The sequence below is a fragment of the Sinohyriopsis cumingii genome, chromosome 1 (genome assembly GCF_028554795.1).
Source record: "Sinohyriopsis cumingii isolate HCF-2022 chromosome 1, ASM2855479v2, whole genome shotgun sequence".
NCBI lineage: Eukaryota > Metazoa > Mollusca > Bivalvia > Unionida > Unionidae > Sinohyriopsis > Sinohyriopsis cumingii.
The window spans coordinates 103,701,268-103,717,502 of NC_142961.1; the positions used below are offsets into that span (position 1 = coordinate 103,701,268).

Genomic DNA, 16,235 nt, shown 5'->3' on the forward strand with positions numbered 1-16,235 from the left:
CCCTAACTAGAGCACGATCATATAGGTAAACTAGATGGTCGTCTAGGGCGCCAGGCTTTACAGACGCCAAATTAGACGGAATTGGTTCGTTTTCGCTATGGAAGGACGCCTAAGTCATAGCTCGCCTAGGTTGGCAAAAAGTATTTGGCCGGCCTTGTCTCTACATCCTCTGATATGGGTAGATTATATTTTATTTTTGGGGGGTGAAAAAAACACCTCGCAACACTTGACCTGATCATTTTCGTAGCAAAATTCAATAAGTTTCCCTCCAACTGCCTACGTCATTCTACCGTTCTGTATCTGTTTTGAAGTTTATTTGGAAAAATGAAGAAAAAAAAATCAACCCACGTACCCCCACCCCCACAAGCAAAAACATATTCTTTCCGATGTAACGTTTTACATTTATTTTCGTTCATTTCGCTCGTTCATCTATGCGTAATCCCTGAAACAATACCACCCCAACGTCAGATCAGGCATTATCTCGCGGTAAGTGCAGAATAACGGAATAAATGAATATAAGAACACAAATAAACATTAATTGAAATGTCGTTTTCAATGATAATGTTTGCCAGGGAAACGGTTTCCTTCTTGTGTCTTTGTTCTTACGAGAAAATGAATGCTGGAAATAAAAATATGCAGCTGAAGAAACATAAAGATTTTGTCGTTAAATGTAAAAGTTAACCTAATTGAACCGTATTATTATTTTAAATTAAGTTTATACTAAAATGATTTATTGTTAAATCGGGGGGAAAATATTCTTATATATTTTTATCTGTGATAACCATTCACAACCAGTTTTAAGGTAATGTTCTTAAACATTGTGAATTGCACAACTCAATAATGCTATAACAGGATCCCCATAAAACACAGTTGAAAAATTGGCTTGCATAATAGATATGTACTGCTCAGGGCCGGCCCAACGGTTTTGGCGCCCTTGGATAACACTGACTTTGCCCCCCCCCCCCCTTAATTCCGTCCAAATTAGGATCCCCTTAAAGCCTGACGCCCTGGACCGCCTAGTTTGCCTAAAAGATCGAGTCAGCATTGGCTTTACATTTATTTATATCATGCTATTATACACATCAACAGTAGTTTTAGATAACATTTTACTTGTTTAAATTTGGATGCATTGTTCAGTCTGCTCCTGATATATATATGGATATACTTATTCGAGAACCAGTCGAGATACGGAGGTGGCCTTGAAATGCAGGAACTTACTATGGGATATATTTTCCGCCATCTTAAGTCTTGAAAGGAGAAGTAGGACAGCGACAAAACGCAATATTTACATGAGAAAATACATGTCATAGCATTTACAACGTTGACAGCATACAGATAAGATTAAATTGCACATATTCAGCATAATGCTGCTAATTGGAGTAACGCAGAAATTTTACTGAAAGTGCACCTGACATTAGAAGTTTGTTTTAAAAATCGGAGAGCTGGATTTATTCACCAACGCCATGCGGACTTTATTTTCTACCTGAAAACGTCACCTTAAATAAGGATCAGAACTATAGAATTACAACCATTCTACTCAAAGAATTACGAGTGAAAGGAAAAAAACGATTCTATATTAAGGTGTTCATTGTAATAGCGTTGTTGACATCCTCGGTTTAGAATTGTCTGGTTACCTGTGAGTGGGATACGACTTTTGGCAACATTTGAATTTCATAGTAGAAATCCTTACTGGATATGCCATTTTCTTTTTTTATTTTGTTGTCAGAAATGACCGTTTTAGCCAGAACTGCATGAACGCTGCTGAATGAATATCACTGGATTAAGAACCTATGTCTGCGTTGAAGTAACGATGTGATATTGGGTGTAGTGGACACTTATTATTATGTAATCCCAGGTGCTTATGTTAAGGACTGAAGAATTTCTATCATGAAATATATGTTGCTTGAATTGTGTACGACCACCATTGGTTTGCACATTTGTTCAAGCTGCATTTTTTCTCTGCTGTCATTCAGCATGAGTTTATAACACTCCATATCCTGTTCAAATGGACATGAAATCTTGATCGGTATTAGTTACAAATATTAGTTGTAAATAGGGTTACATCTTCAACTTTAACAGCTCTCAGGAATTCTTTTCTTACTTGTACATAGTTATCTTAATCTTTATGTAATATCTCCAGTTAAGATTTTCCATAGTTTTTATATGCATACGGCAACAAATGGATCTGCAGTGCCTTTAATTTTACCAGAAAATGTTGAAAGTAATGTAAAAATGTGATGAAAGAGGAACATCATTTGCATGTAGTCTTAGAGATACATGGTTGAATTTGCTTCCTCGCTGGAAAATAGAAGCCAGACTTGCTACAAGGTGATTGGTGTAGGTCACAGAAGCAGACATCCTGTGAAGAAAAGGAGTTCACGAACGGCAGCTTCTTTCATTTGCAGAGGTAAGTTTGCTTATCAGTGTTTAACATTTCCTTGTAAAAGAGCCAGAATAGACTTTCTTAGATCATATACGCAAAAGGTTATTTCTGGGCCATTGAAAAACATTTAAAATTCTTCTTATAAACTGCCCAGTCTTGATTTTAAAATTTGAACACTTAAGTATTTTATGCTTAAATAAAAACATATGGGGGGGGGGGTGGCCCAACTGTTTCATTGGTGTCCCTTCTTTTGTAATGTTTTTATTGCAGACCTACTTGTTTATTAGCAGCAATTAATGCCAATTGGTGCAAATTTCTTTGTAGATATTTTTTTTGCTGAAGTGCATTAGATAAGATTCTTGTAAATTTCTGTATTATCCTATTGAGAAAGGTTTAAAAATTAATAATTTTGACAATTTGTTCCAACAAATTTTCTTATCGGTTGGACCAGTTCATTACCAGAATGATTTTATTTGTGGCCCATCTTTTTTATTCTAATTGTTATGAATCTATGCTCTCAAATAAGTAACAGAAAAGAGTGAAGCATGTCTTGATTCTGAGGTCGCGTGAACTGCTTATTCCGCTACGTTTGGAAATAAACACAGTGACGAAAGCTAAAGTTGTTTATTTTAATGTACTTTTATAAATGACCACATATAAATCTCTGGGTCTTTCTGCCTCTGAAATTTACAAGGTTTTCTTGTGCGTCTATATCACTAAGTCATCTGAATTTGATAATTTATAAAAACTAATTGCTGCCTACATTAATATCTGAGCCTTTACCTAATTTATTTACTCTTTCGTGGTTGTTATTCTAATCGTGAAAACTTCATACGTACTGAATGAAATCCGCGGCTGCCATTTTGGAGAGTGGAGATGACGCCCCAGTTACTTTAAATAGCAGATATCGACCAGTGCATGAATAGCGACCACGTGATCTGACGTAATTGTTATTCGCAGAAATGAATGTAGTATGTAATAGGAGAGTTTTCCCCGAAGGTGGCGCTACGAAAACTATCTCAAAATGACTGATGTTTACAGCAGGCGTCAAAAGGCGCTTCTATGCGAATCTTGCAGAGGCGTCAAAAGGCGCTTCCATGCGAATGGAGTAGAGGCGTCCAAAGACGCTTGTATGAGGTAAAGGGTTAAAAGAAAAATTTATAAATCTGAGATTGCGTTAGCATTATTTTGTCTTTTGTTGCTAATGCTAGTTAAACATCATACCTTTTCTTCTATACTGTTGTACTTTAAGGTACATGTAGAATTTGATATTAGAATTTAACATTTATGTATCATCATCAATTGTTGTTATTGTTAATAGATATATAAATCTGAAATTGAGTTAGCATTATTTTGTCTTTTGTTGCTAATGCTAGTTTGACATTATACCTTTTTTCTTGTCTGTCTATCCCAGATTTAAAAAAAAAACAAATAACCCCTTAATCCTTTCTAAATTTGACCTGCCTTCATTGCAGCCAAAACACAATAACAGTGCATACAAGAAACACAACACAACAAACGTCTATATAAAGCCTAAATTATATCAATACAAATAAACTACACATATACATGTACTCATGATCATGAATGTATGTATAACAAGAAATGAGCCAATAGTCTTCACAAACGAAAATATTTATCCATCATTAATGGACTCGTCGTTGCTTAATTAAGGCATTATCATGACAAAGCTGTCATGCACAAGCCACAAGTGGGTTACACAACTCATATTCAGTATTATAACAAAGATATTATTGATTTGCTTTGCTTCAAATGTTTTCTTTCACAATTAATATTTTATTTGAACTTTCTCATATTCAGCAACTTGTGTTATTTTCTTCTTTCTTCATTTTACAAAGAACAAGTGATAGCGTGTTGCAATTAATTTCATAATCACTCGCGTATGATTGTGACATACTGCACAATGATTCTCTATTGCACATTATTTATAGATATTTCAAAGTAAAACAAGGATTTCATATTTACGTATTAGTTAATTTTTAGTATACATGATACTAGTAATAAGTAACTGATACATAAATGGGCCATTTTGGGTCTGGCCTTTTAAACACTAGTCTGTTTTAGTCATGGGCCTTTTTGGTACCTGTCTGTTTTGACCCTGATCCAGAAAACCTGGTCAACGAAAGTGGCTTGAATGCAAAATGTGCAAAACCTTGGCAATAAACTTTAAAATCTAACAAATATTACTGAATACTTAGGAAGATTAATAATGTACAAGAATTATAACTGTTCTAAGTATTAATAGACAGTTTAAAGTTGAATATAATTAGTTACTATTGAGGAATATTGTATGTCTATCAGAAATATTATTGTTGATATATTTAAATAGACACATACATATATATATATATATATATATATATATATATATATATATACACACACACACACACACACACACAGAGGTCTCAGAAACGCTTAATTACGCGTATTTGAAGCCAATTTTTAATCTGAGATGCAGAAAATCACCAAGGCAGGAGTCCTCTGTATGTATGTAATAGGTGTGCGGCAAAATTCAAAGACCTGCCAATCCTGCTTCAGTCAGCTGCTTTGTTGATCAATTAGCTGTGCTGATATTTACAATAAAAGAATTCAGTGACTGAAAGACCCCTTGATGTACATGTTGCCATTATTAGAACATGATGCAATAGCTTGGCAGCAAGTTCAAAGGCTCTGACTGGTGGCCAGCTGGGAAAATGTAGATATTTACAGTGATTATTCAATCAATTACGTCAGATCACGTGGTCGCTATTCATGCACTGGTCGATATCTGCTATTTAAAGTAACTGGGGCGTAATCTCCACTCTCCAAAATGGCAGCCGCGGATTTCATTCAGTACGTATGAAGTTTTCACGATTAGAATAACAACCGCGAAAGATTAAATAAATTAGGTAAAGGCTCAGATATTAATGTAGGCAGCAATTAGTTTTTATAAATTATCAAATTCAGATGACTTAGTGATATAGACGCACACGAAAACCTTGTAAATTTCGAGTATCGGAAATGGCAGCTACGGTTGGTCACGCGGCCTCACTGACATGACGATGAACGAGTTCTCTCAAGATTTCGAAGCACATAAAAAAATTCTTCTGTGGAAAATAATTACACAGCTATAACAATCGGACATTACTCTTAAATTTTTCCACATATAATATATGTGTACCAAAAATGTAAAATGGTTAAAATTGTTGTTAAACGTAACATACACTAAATTGCTTAACAGTTCACAGGCAGGATTTCATTCAGTACTTACGAAGTTTTCACGAGTAGAATCTCAACCACGAAAGATTCAATAACTTTGGTAAAGGCTATGATATTTATGTAAGCAGCAATTAGTTTTTATTGATTATCAAATTCAGATGACTTAGTGATGTAGACGCAGACGAAAAACGTGTAAACTTGCATACATAAAGATTCACTTTTCAACAAGGAACATTACACCACAATAAAATTGCACACAGTGGCTGTCAAAGTGAGCAGTACAATTTAGGATGCATTTCTAGAATAATAGCACACATTTATGCATAATTTCCATGCCATCACAAGATGTCAGAAAGCTGGGTAGAAAATTATGTTGAAACACAATGTTACAACTCGTGATCAATTATGTGGCTCTCCGAAAGTCTCATAAGAACAGACGATTTTATTGGACATTCAAGAAAGGAAAACAATCGCATACAAATCGTAAACACATGATTAAAGAAAAGTCCAATTATGGAACTGTAAGTGTGATGCAAGGTTCAATCGTTTTGATTTAATGCCACAAATAGGGCCAAATTTTGATTTCAATTTACTGTAATATTGTCTCAACAGCTGTTACAGAAATGTATGGTGCAATTGAATATTTGTAAAAAAAATTATATGAAAGCAATCAAGCTTCTTTCCATTGTTGATCCAAAAACCATAATGTACGATCTTTGAATATTGTGCATTCATCAAACAGCATATTATCTCAACCAGAAAAAGACCCTCATTTTTGACACAAGTAATGGTTGAAAAACCAATTACATATTTTTAAACAAAATGGCAATGCTTTCGTTATATAACTGCCTAATCCATGGTCAGTATTTTCAAAATCTTCCTCCTTAGATAAAGTCACAGGTGAAAACGTTTCAATACGAATAATAATTTGAAAGAGACATAAATTCATGTAGAATATGTTGAAAATATCAGAAAAATGAAAATAATGAAAGTTCACTTAAAAATATATGCAATGGAAAAAAGTATAAATAATAATGAATAAAATGTTACGAGTGAAGTAAAGAAAGAGGCACAGGTACCACGTACGTGAAGTTTACCGATAGTTGTCTGGGGTAGTTCAGTCGAGGTTGCCTTAGTAAATGCTACAAAAACTTAAAATCATATGACACACCAAGCTCTGTTGAGACTGAGGTATGGGAAAAAAGTTGTCATTGAGAGACTTGTAAACACGTCTCAGTTGTGAATATCAAAGTTTCCTAAGATATTAAATAAATCTGAGACAGAAAACAGGTAAAGGAAGTGTGAAATGTACAATGCAAATCGTAGATTCTTTCCTGATATTGGCACTGCAATTTGTATAATCTGTAAAGGTCTGCTGTCAGTGCTTTGAGTCTCATTTTTAATCCTCACTGACCAGTGCTTCATTTTTTGCATCTCAAGTGTGATTAGATATGGATATTGTAGAAAAACTGTCATGAAAGGATAACTGCATGTACTATTTCTTCTTAATCAATCTTTTAAACTGTCCTTTTTAACCTGGTCCTTTGTGACCAGTTTTCTTATGAAACACTTTGCTATATTTGGGCTGGCAGAGTCATACCAAAGACTTTAAAAAATGTACTAACAGTTGCTTTGCTAGGCACTCAGCATTTAAGAGGTTAATGTTAGGACTAGTTGTCCTGTTGTCAGAATAATGTGACTGGGTGGGACATGATGCCCCAGTGCTAGACATTACTATAGACTGTCATACTGAAGACATCTTAGTGAAATGACTGGAAAAAACCCCACCTTATTTGGGGCACTGAATTTTCCATCACTGGGAAAGATTGCATCTGGTTTTGTTCTGTTTGTATCTTCTAGGAAAGTGTTAAAATGTTTGTTTTGTTTTAGCATCATATTTTTTATACGTGCCATAAGGTGATGTCAGCTTGAAATATACTTATCTATGCTTTATATCCAAAATCTGTACATTTACATAACTATATACATGTTCAATCAGATCTGTTTGCTGGGCGTCCTATGTACTGTGAATTTCATCACATCGTTGATCAATTAGGCATTGTTGTTGGTCAATTGTTTTTATTTTATTTTTTTTCCTCTGATAAAAAAACGTAAGAAAGTATCCTAGATTTTAAGTCTGATTGAATTATGCAAATTGTTTATTGTTAACTGTTACGGATGGGCCATGTGTGATATCCCACTGGTGCTTTGGTTATCATTATCTAGGAGATGATTGATCATGGTGGTATTGTCTGGATCATGGAAACAATAAAATAAAATATGAAATTAATGGATTGAAATTTGGGCAGAGATATTGAATAGAACAATATGAGCACCTACATATAAAATTAATAATTTAATCAGTTACATAAACAAAATGAAATTGAATATGTCATTTGAATGATTCACTTTCTCTGAACACATTAAGCCCTGGCGACAAGTTTATGTGGCAGGAGGTAGTAGCCTACTGCTGAGCTCTGTAGCGTCAAGGGCATGTATGATTCACTAAAGTGGATGGTATTATTAAAAGTTAGACAGATGTAGCTCTACAATGATACCAAATAATCTGGAATTTCTAGTTGCACTACAAAATACAGAGGGGAAAAACCTCATCTTTTTACCCGATTTTGTTCCACCCAAAATTTGCCACGGGTCGGGATCCAAATTTGTGTCTCGATTTTAGACTTTTTGACCTCAGATCCAAGGCAGACCGATATGAACTGCAAACAGACAGATGAACCATTGCAGAAAGTAGGATAATATTTACATTTGGAATAAAGAGTGGCTTAGATATGAAAATAATGGGTCCGTTAAGCCAAAAAAAACAAAACAAACTTATAACCTTCTGCTCATGCACAAGCCAAAAAGCCAATGAAAAACAATGTTTCTAATACAACTAGGCATTAGGTTATTGGAAAATCACCTGGAAGTTGATGTATTAGGATGTATTAAAAAAAATAGCTTTCAAAATGTGTGTCATACTCGAATTTCAGGCAAAAACAACAAAATCCTCCAGGGGTTAATGTGTTAAACAGTTACATAATTTGTGCCAAGTTCAATTAGCCATTGTTACAACAATAAAACAATTTAATTTGTGCCAAGTTCAATTAGCCATTGTTACAACAATAAAACAATTTCATCATATAATTGAGTGACTGATCAAATTCAAATTGTCAGCATATCAGCATCACCCAGTTTCTTTTTCATCTTTTTCCTGATCTCTGTTAGTGATCGGTCAGCATTGTTATATTTCTTTCCTTCTCACTCATTCTAGCCTCTTTGGATGTCAACCATCTTCGTTGCAGACTGCACTCTTTTTCACTGCATTATAGGTATGGAGCTAGTTTTCCTTCAGATAAAGTATAATACCCAACCTGATTACATGTCATGGGTTGGTGGTTCTTCCCGGGGTTTTTCTGGGTTCTTCCTCCACCATTAATACTGGCCGCCATGCATAGCCTATTGTGTGCTGAAAAATGGCATTAAACACAACAATAACCACAACAACTAAAGCTCAGATTACTGGTGTTAGCCTAATATATTTTATAAAAATAAATTTGCTTGGGCTTTGATTAAAAAATTCTGTCCTTAAACTAGGACAGTGTTTATAAATTAATTTGATAAGATGATAAAACTAATAGTAAATGAATCAATGTAATTAGCACAATGCAGGTAATGTAGAAAAATATGCCTCCATCATTTGATTATAGTAAGATTAAGATGAAGGATCTTTTAATGTCATATAACATCCATCAATCACATTGATAAAGCCCATTTATTACGATATATGGTTCCGTTTATTTTCAGTTTTCACTGGTCTGCAACGTACACTTATGTGGTATCAAAATAGAATGCATCTGTGACATGTTTCACATTCAAGAAACCTGGCTGTTTCTTTGAACTGTTTCTTGTGGATACTATAAAAAGAAAATAAGGAAAGTAGGAGGACTAATGATAAACACATTATCTTGTATCATTGTTTCCAATTTAATGATCAGTTATAAATGTACTATACAATAATACAGAATGAGTTGTAAATATGTTTGGTACGATGTTTTCCATTGGCCAGTAAGAGGGCAGTATTCCATTCACTGAGTTGCACTTGCATTTTAAGTGGGTGTGATCACAACATTGTTGAATGGTATGGGATAATGGTCTGGCATTCATTAAAGCTAATAAAGGTATGATTGCAAGCCATACTTTGGACAGGTATACAAAATCGAATGCCTGAGCTAAGCATTTGAACCAAGTTTATAATGCTGTGCGAAATCTAGCTTGAGGAATCAGCGTTGATTCTTAAATAGGTCTTGCGAGAATTATTCAGACATGATTTTTCTCCATTTTAAAGAGGATTTCCACTTTTGTTCTGATTTGAATCAGATTTTAAAAAATATCTAGTCCGTTTTTATATCACCTCTAATCCGGTTTTTATAAAACGGTCTGTCTGGTCTCATTCAGCAATGACCCTTGTAAATTATTCGTTTAATATATTAGTTAGCACATGACTTTTGTAAAGAGTATTTTGATTGGTGAAAAGTTTAAATTCATCCAATGAATCTTTGTATAATGGAAACTGATGGCAATGGAAAGAAGAAGCATGCTTGCAAAACATGGCATCCAGAATTGTTGAGAGAGACCATGACACAAAAAGTTTAAATAAAGGTTTAAAAAATGTATGGAAATGGGAATGGCTGGAATGAAAAATTGTTGAAATTTAGTTGGTCAGTTTATAAGAAAACTGAATGCTAGAGGACTGGCATTTTGTGACCTCAGCAAGAAAGATCTGAATTACAGTAATCACAGTTAAAAGAGTTGGGAATAGCACCTACAAAAGAAACTGCATACAGAAAAATTGAAGCTCAGAAGGCATCTGGAAAGAGTGCAATTAATTACTACAAGAAGAAAGATTTCTTGAACGAGAGAACAGATGTAGCCCTCTGTCAGAATATCTGTATTGCATATCACCAATAAAAGCACCAGCTGGAAAGGAAAAAGACTCGCGTTAAGAAGGAAAAGAAACAATTGCACATTGAGCACAAATAAAATCAGTGGTGTCAAAAAAAAGCTAAAGAAATCTTTGCTAAAACCGCAGAAAGAGCTTGACCGGCATATCAACAGTGGAGAAAAAGACAAGTGAATGTATGGGATTATTTGTATATAGTTGATGTATTTCGGTTTTTATTTTTACAGATTTGTTATGAGAGAGAATTACATGTTTGCTGCAAAAATTGACAAATTATTGTGACTTAATTATGATGTGAACATTGACATGCATATGAAATTACGTAAATGTTGTGAAATTGTTTTTTAGTTTTTCAAATGATGATTTTGTTTTTTTATTATGGTCATAAGTTGCACCAGGAGCAGTTTTTTATGATTGTAAAATGCGTTTTCTGGCCCCCCCCCCCTTATCAGGGGTGCTACCCCTGAAGGCCAAGTTGGGGGAAGACCACCAACTCCCTACAAAAATGTCAGCTTTGTTTTTATGGAAGACGAAAATCATGTCTGATCATGATATAGTACATGTACATATATAACAAATTAATTATAAGCAACGATACAAATCTCTGATGAAAAACTGCACACGACTTGATGCCTTAAACTGTAATCATTATTCTCTGTCGATATGAATTTCAAAACTTTTGTAAGGGGTACCCTGTTCATTTTATTAGCTGGGTTATTGTTATCTACGATGTCGTAGCCTCAACTTGATTTGGTGTGGTTGAGGCTACGAACTGATCCCATATCATGTAATGGAGCAAAAACAATCATCACTAAAGTCAGAAAAACAAACAGTGTACAATTCAACTACATAAGTACATGTATAATCATGTTGTGAAAGAAGTTTGGCTTATTTTGAATTTATTAAGCCCTTACACGATAAAATAAATTGGCATGGTTACTCTACCCTTATCCTGTCCGCCATGACAGATAACGCGAGACTCTCGCCATGACCCCATTTCTACGTAAAGCTTGCCAGACCATATTTTTTGTATTCTACACTATATTATTATCAATCAAGTGCGAATAATTGCTTCTTGGTGGAATTTCAAAAGTTGCCAATAAACCGTACTTACTTTTAATGCACAGAATTTCTGACCCAAATGGCGCCAAAATTTTACTACAATTTGTTTATATTTCCAAATAAGGCATCATTGTCCTTATAAGGCACAAAGACAAACGAGGCTGAGAACAGAAGTAATCATTATTTGAAATAACATGGCGGACGATCTAAACGAAAATATCGGCTAAAAAATGTAAACAAGATTTTACAACTATTTCTACAAAGATGTTCAATACTTATGGTATTAAATAAGAGGACTACTCAATTTATTAGATTATATGCAAAGAATATGTTTAAAGTGTTATTATTAGGCTAAAAGAGCGCTGGGTGTGAATCACAACGGCTTGCTCCATTAACACGTATATGCTCATGTTAGTACCCTGTCCACGAGGTACAAGTAAAGGTACTAATATTAGTACTAGGTTATTGTCAGCGAGTGAGTACCCATGTATAGTTAATGTCTTGAATCACAACTACTAATAAATTGGCAAAGTTTCTGCTGGAATGAGAAGTCTATTGCCAAACACACCATAAATAACTCTAACATACTCCATGGCTTTAGTGGCAACGCGAGAAAAATGCACTTCAGAAACATGCTTTTGTGAAGTCATTTTTAGAAAATGATACTCTAGCATAAGTTAGTGCTACTCAGCACATTGCTGTCTCTCATACATATGTATGTGTGTGTGTGTGTGTGTGTATATATATATAGAGAGAGAGAGAGAGAGAGAGAACTTAGATACAAGAAACAGTTTTGTTTTTCATCATACCTGTCATGCACAAGAAGGAAAAGAGAAAGAGGTGTAAACCAAAAAGGTTTAGAAACATAAGCATTATGAGTCAGAATGTATACATGTACTGCACGTAATCTTGTAAAATCAGTCTTTGATAATATTTATATATACAAAGTGTAAAAAAAAGTGATCATTTGAAACTGGATGCATCAACTGATTTCATATCACATCAGTTGCTTCCAATAGAACGATTCTTATTTTACTATATTAATATACATTTGCCATCAAGTTTCAGAACATTCCATTTTGATGCTTTTGGCTAATTGCTTTTTGCAACTGTAGCATTGTTTTAAAAGATTACTGAACATAGGTAGAGATGGATGTTTTCGTGGTTGCAGATAAGCACAGAAATTAGTAAATGCATCTATGGTTTGTTTAATACATGGAAAAAATGAATTGTAGTCTGCTATGTTGCCTAAAGGTGAAATGAAAAAGTAAATGGAATATGGTCATTTGTTTCTTATTACATTTTCTTGGAAAATTGATTGATTTGATATAGAATTAAACTGACTCAGTAATTAATATAGAGAAAGGAAATGTAATTTCCTCCTTGATTCCTTCTTTTTGCACACAATTAAAAGAATGGAAAAGTAAAGGCACTGAGAAATGTTATAATAACATCACAATCACACTTGTAGCAGTGATAATTTGTTTTAATTTTTCATTTGTTTATTGTAAATATTTCACAGTGAGCATTAACAGTCTGAAAACATTATGAGGACACAACAATACACTGTAAATTATTCCAGGTGGAAAACTATTGTTAATGGGATTGCAACTTCAAAATCCAGCAGAGAACCCTGGTTCATGTTTAACATGAGAACGGAATTTTGTTTCCAGGAATTTGGGAAAATAAGTTAACGTAAATTCTAGGTTTTGGGATTTTAAAGGTTTTCAGGGATCCAAAATATATCCAAGTTGGCAATGCAAGGTGGTCTTCATCCGAAAGTAAAACAATTTTGAAATCATACAGATATTTCAATCTTAAGAAATGTACACCTTATAATTGTGTAAGTTATGCCTTAAAATTTTATTCCAATTTCTATGGAAAAAATCCCTGGGTTTCCACATAACTAATTTTGATTGATCCTGAATGCTAAAATATTATTTCACATTGTAGGCATTCACTATGGTTAACTTCTTGTGATGGCCACAAACAACGCTCCGAAGCATGATTTTGCACCAGCGTGGCTGAAGATTCCATCACCTGATACCACAGTAAGTATTACAAAATGAGAATTTCACGATGTAGATTCAAGTTTTCAGACACTAACCACCTTTTTCTTTACGATAAACTGAGCAGTATTTAGGGGTTTCATTAACCTGTTTTGATCACAATTTTGTTTATGACCAACAAAGAAGGATCAATTCTTTTGACATTTTGTTTAAAATAAATGGGACCAATGCCTGCCCCATGTTATAAATGGGTTTGCAAGTTGTCCTGGCAATAGTTATAAGGGGAGTTGTGTAACACACAAATGGTATATACACCTTTCCCTCAATAACTCTCGCACAACAGGGTCCCCAAACATAGACTGCACTATAAGCGAAGCGTGAGTTACCTCCAAAATTTGAAACAAATCACTTTGACATCGAGAAAACGCGGGGGGGGGGCCTAAGGGAACTGGGCTGTTTAATGACTGAATCCTCATTTTACAATAACGTTGATAATAATTTTCAATAATGTGCTTTTTCTAATGAAGTTCGTTATTCTGTTTCAGTAACATTTTTTCCCCTCAAAATATCCAACATATGAAAGATCGTTCCAACTGGTTTGAACAACCATCACGTGTACGTGAAAAATCTGTGTATTACATCACTGCTTTTTGCTTTCTTGATTAGTCTGGTTGCCTTTGTGGTATTTAAAAGTATCTTGCCAAATCGGTAGTCCACAATTTATGAACAAGACTAACTGCTGATATACCACCAAACAAGATTCCTTTTTTTCTTCTTCAAAAACATGTGACATTTATTTCGTGACACGTCTACGTCGAAACTCAATTTGTACATTGTTAATGTCGTAATTTCATTGGAAGTAATAATGAAATTTCTTATCATCCCTGAGGATAACTCTAAATGCCAGTTCAAGAATTCTCTGAAACTTGCTTGCCCACAGTGGTCCATATCTGTGAAATCAAGCTTTTTATTTTACAAAGTATTCTTTTTGCTTTGCTGCCTTGTTATCATTGATCAGTTATAAAAGAGTCAGTTAATTTAAGGTAGTTTCTGTTACATACACAAAAATGTTCATTACAGTGTTCAATTGATCAAATGAAGCGAGTTCATATGACCGAGGCAGCTAGATTTTAAGTTAGTCCAATTTTTGTGCCTTTTAACTTTTCTTTTATTCCACCTCCTTTTTTTAATTCAAAAGACATAATTAACGTGATAATATAAAAGAGGCCAGCTTTTAATTCAGTGCAAGAATACAACAAATACTTACGCAAGTCAGTTATCAAAACACGGTTGGCACTTAATTAGGTTCTCAGAGAAACACTCGCGGACATAGCTGTTACGGTAGATTGATGCATTTTACGTTTAATTACAAGATGACACATTGCACTTAATACGATTACACTTAAAAGGAACTAAAAGATGGAACTAGAACACACATTTCATTTGATTAAAAAAAGTATTTAATTTCTATTTATTCATTAAAGTACTGCCTCCACTTGGCGTAAGTGACATTTTCATTGATCAAAATTTTCTTACGTATCATTAATTGCGGTGTACTAGGAATGTAGTTTGGAAAGAAAATGTAAAAATTGTATGAGTTATTTTTAAATTTGATGTTTCATAGTGTTGATTCAAATTTCCAGGTCCTATCTACCGTTTTCAACGATAAAACGAGTGATATATCAGAGTTTCTGTTACCAATTTTGATAGTGATTTTCTTCAAGTTTAACAGATAGGGATAATTTTTTAGGTATTTTCAGGTTTAAAAAATGGGATCCACACCTGATACCGCGTTATAAGCGGGTTTGCGAGTTATCAGGGTGCGAGTTATCGAGAGAGTGGTGTACTGTGTGTTCATGGGCAAGTCACTTGCTTCAGCTCGAAATAACCTGCTTATATTGTTGTGCCATAAAACACGATACAAGACAACAGTAATTATCCTTTTCTTTAGTATTTATACCTTATGCAAGGGTCATACCAAAATCAACATAATAAATGCAATCAAAATTTAAAGGTCACTTGTATTTGGCATAAATATTGGTGCAAGTGACAGAATTTAATTGCAGAAATTTTTGTTTCTCCAGCCTGCTTGACATTGGGTATCTATTCAGTCATTATTTTCCATTTACAGAAGCCATCCACATCACGACAGGCAGAGCAAACCAGTGACAAGTCATCTTCTCGCACTCGTAAGGAAGATTCTTTACATAGTTCCAATAGCCGATATGGGCCTGATAATTCTAGATTGCATAGACAGCATTCATTTGAAAATTACTATGAAGGAAGTAAGAATTTACAAATTTTGTCTGTACAGTTATACTGCTTATTGTGTCCTGCAGCTTTTTGGCTATCACTCACTATTCTTGCACCTTGTCCACCACTGCTTGGAATGGTTATCTCTCTTGTAAGTGATCTTTGATGCTACATTTTCCATGCAGCATGCCATGTTCAGTGCAGAATCTTACTTGCTCTTTCTCTGTACATGTATCATGTTGTCTCCATTGGTGGCAGCTGTAGGGACCTAATAAAATCAACATAAGAATACAACTGCATTTATATCTCAGTTGGTGGTAAACATCGGGACCTAATAAAATCA

The 16,235-nt window shown here is 34.3% G+C and overlaps 1 protein-coding gene across 2 annotated transcripts in view; it reads left to right on the forward strand.

The window, feature by feature from the left end:
* Window positions 1–1,234: 1,234 nt before the first annotated feature.
* Window positions 1,235–16,235, forward strand: part of LOC149807478 (vasculin-like protein 1) — a 51,024-nt gene continuing 36,023 nt past the window's right edge. The window contains exons 1-3 of one of the 2 annotated variants that reach the window (XM_089966983.1): window positions 1,235–2,407; window positions 13,584–13,681; window positions 15,771–15,924. In XM_089966983.1, coding sequence (XP_089823109.1) covers window positions 13,610–13,681; window positions 15,771–15,924 — 226 coding nt within the window. In that variant the 5' untranslated portion in view covers window positions 1,235–2,407; window positions 13,584–13,609. The remainder of the gene's footprint in view (window positions 2,408–13,583; window positions 13,682–15,770; window positions 15,925–16,235) is intronic. The other variant, XM_089966990.1, reaches the window with a different exon arrangement.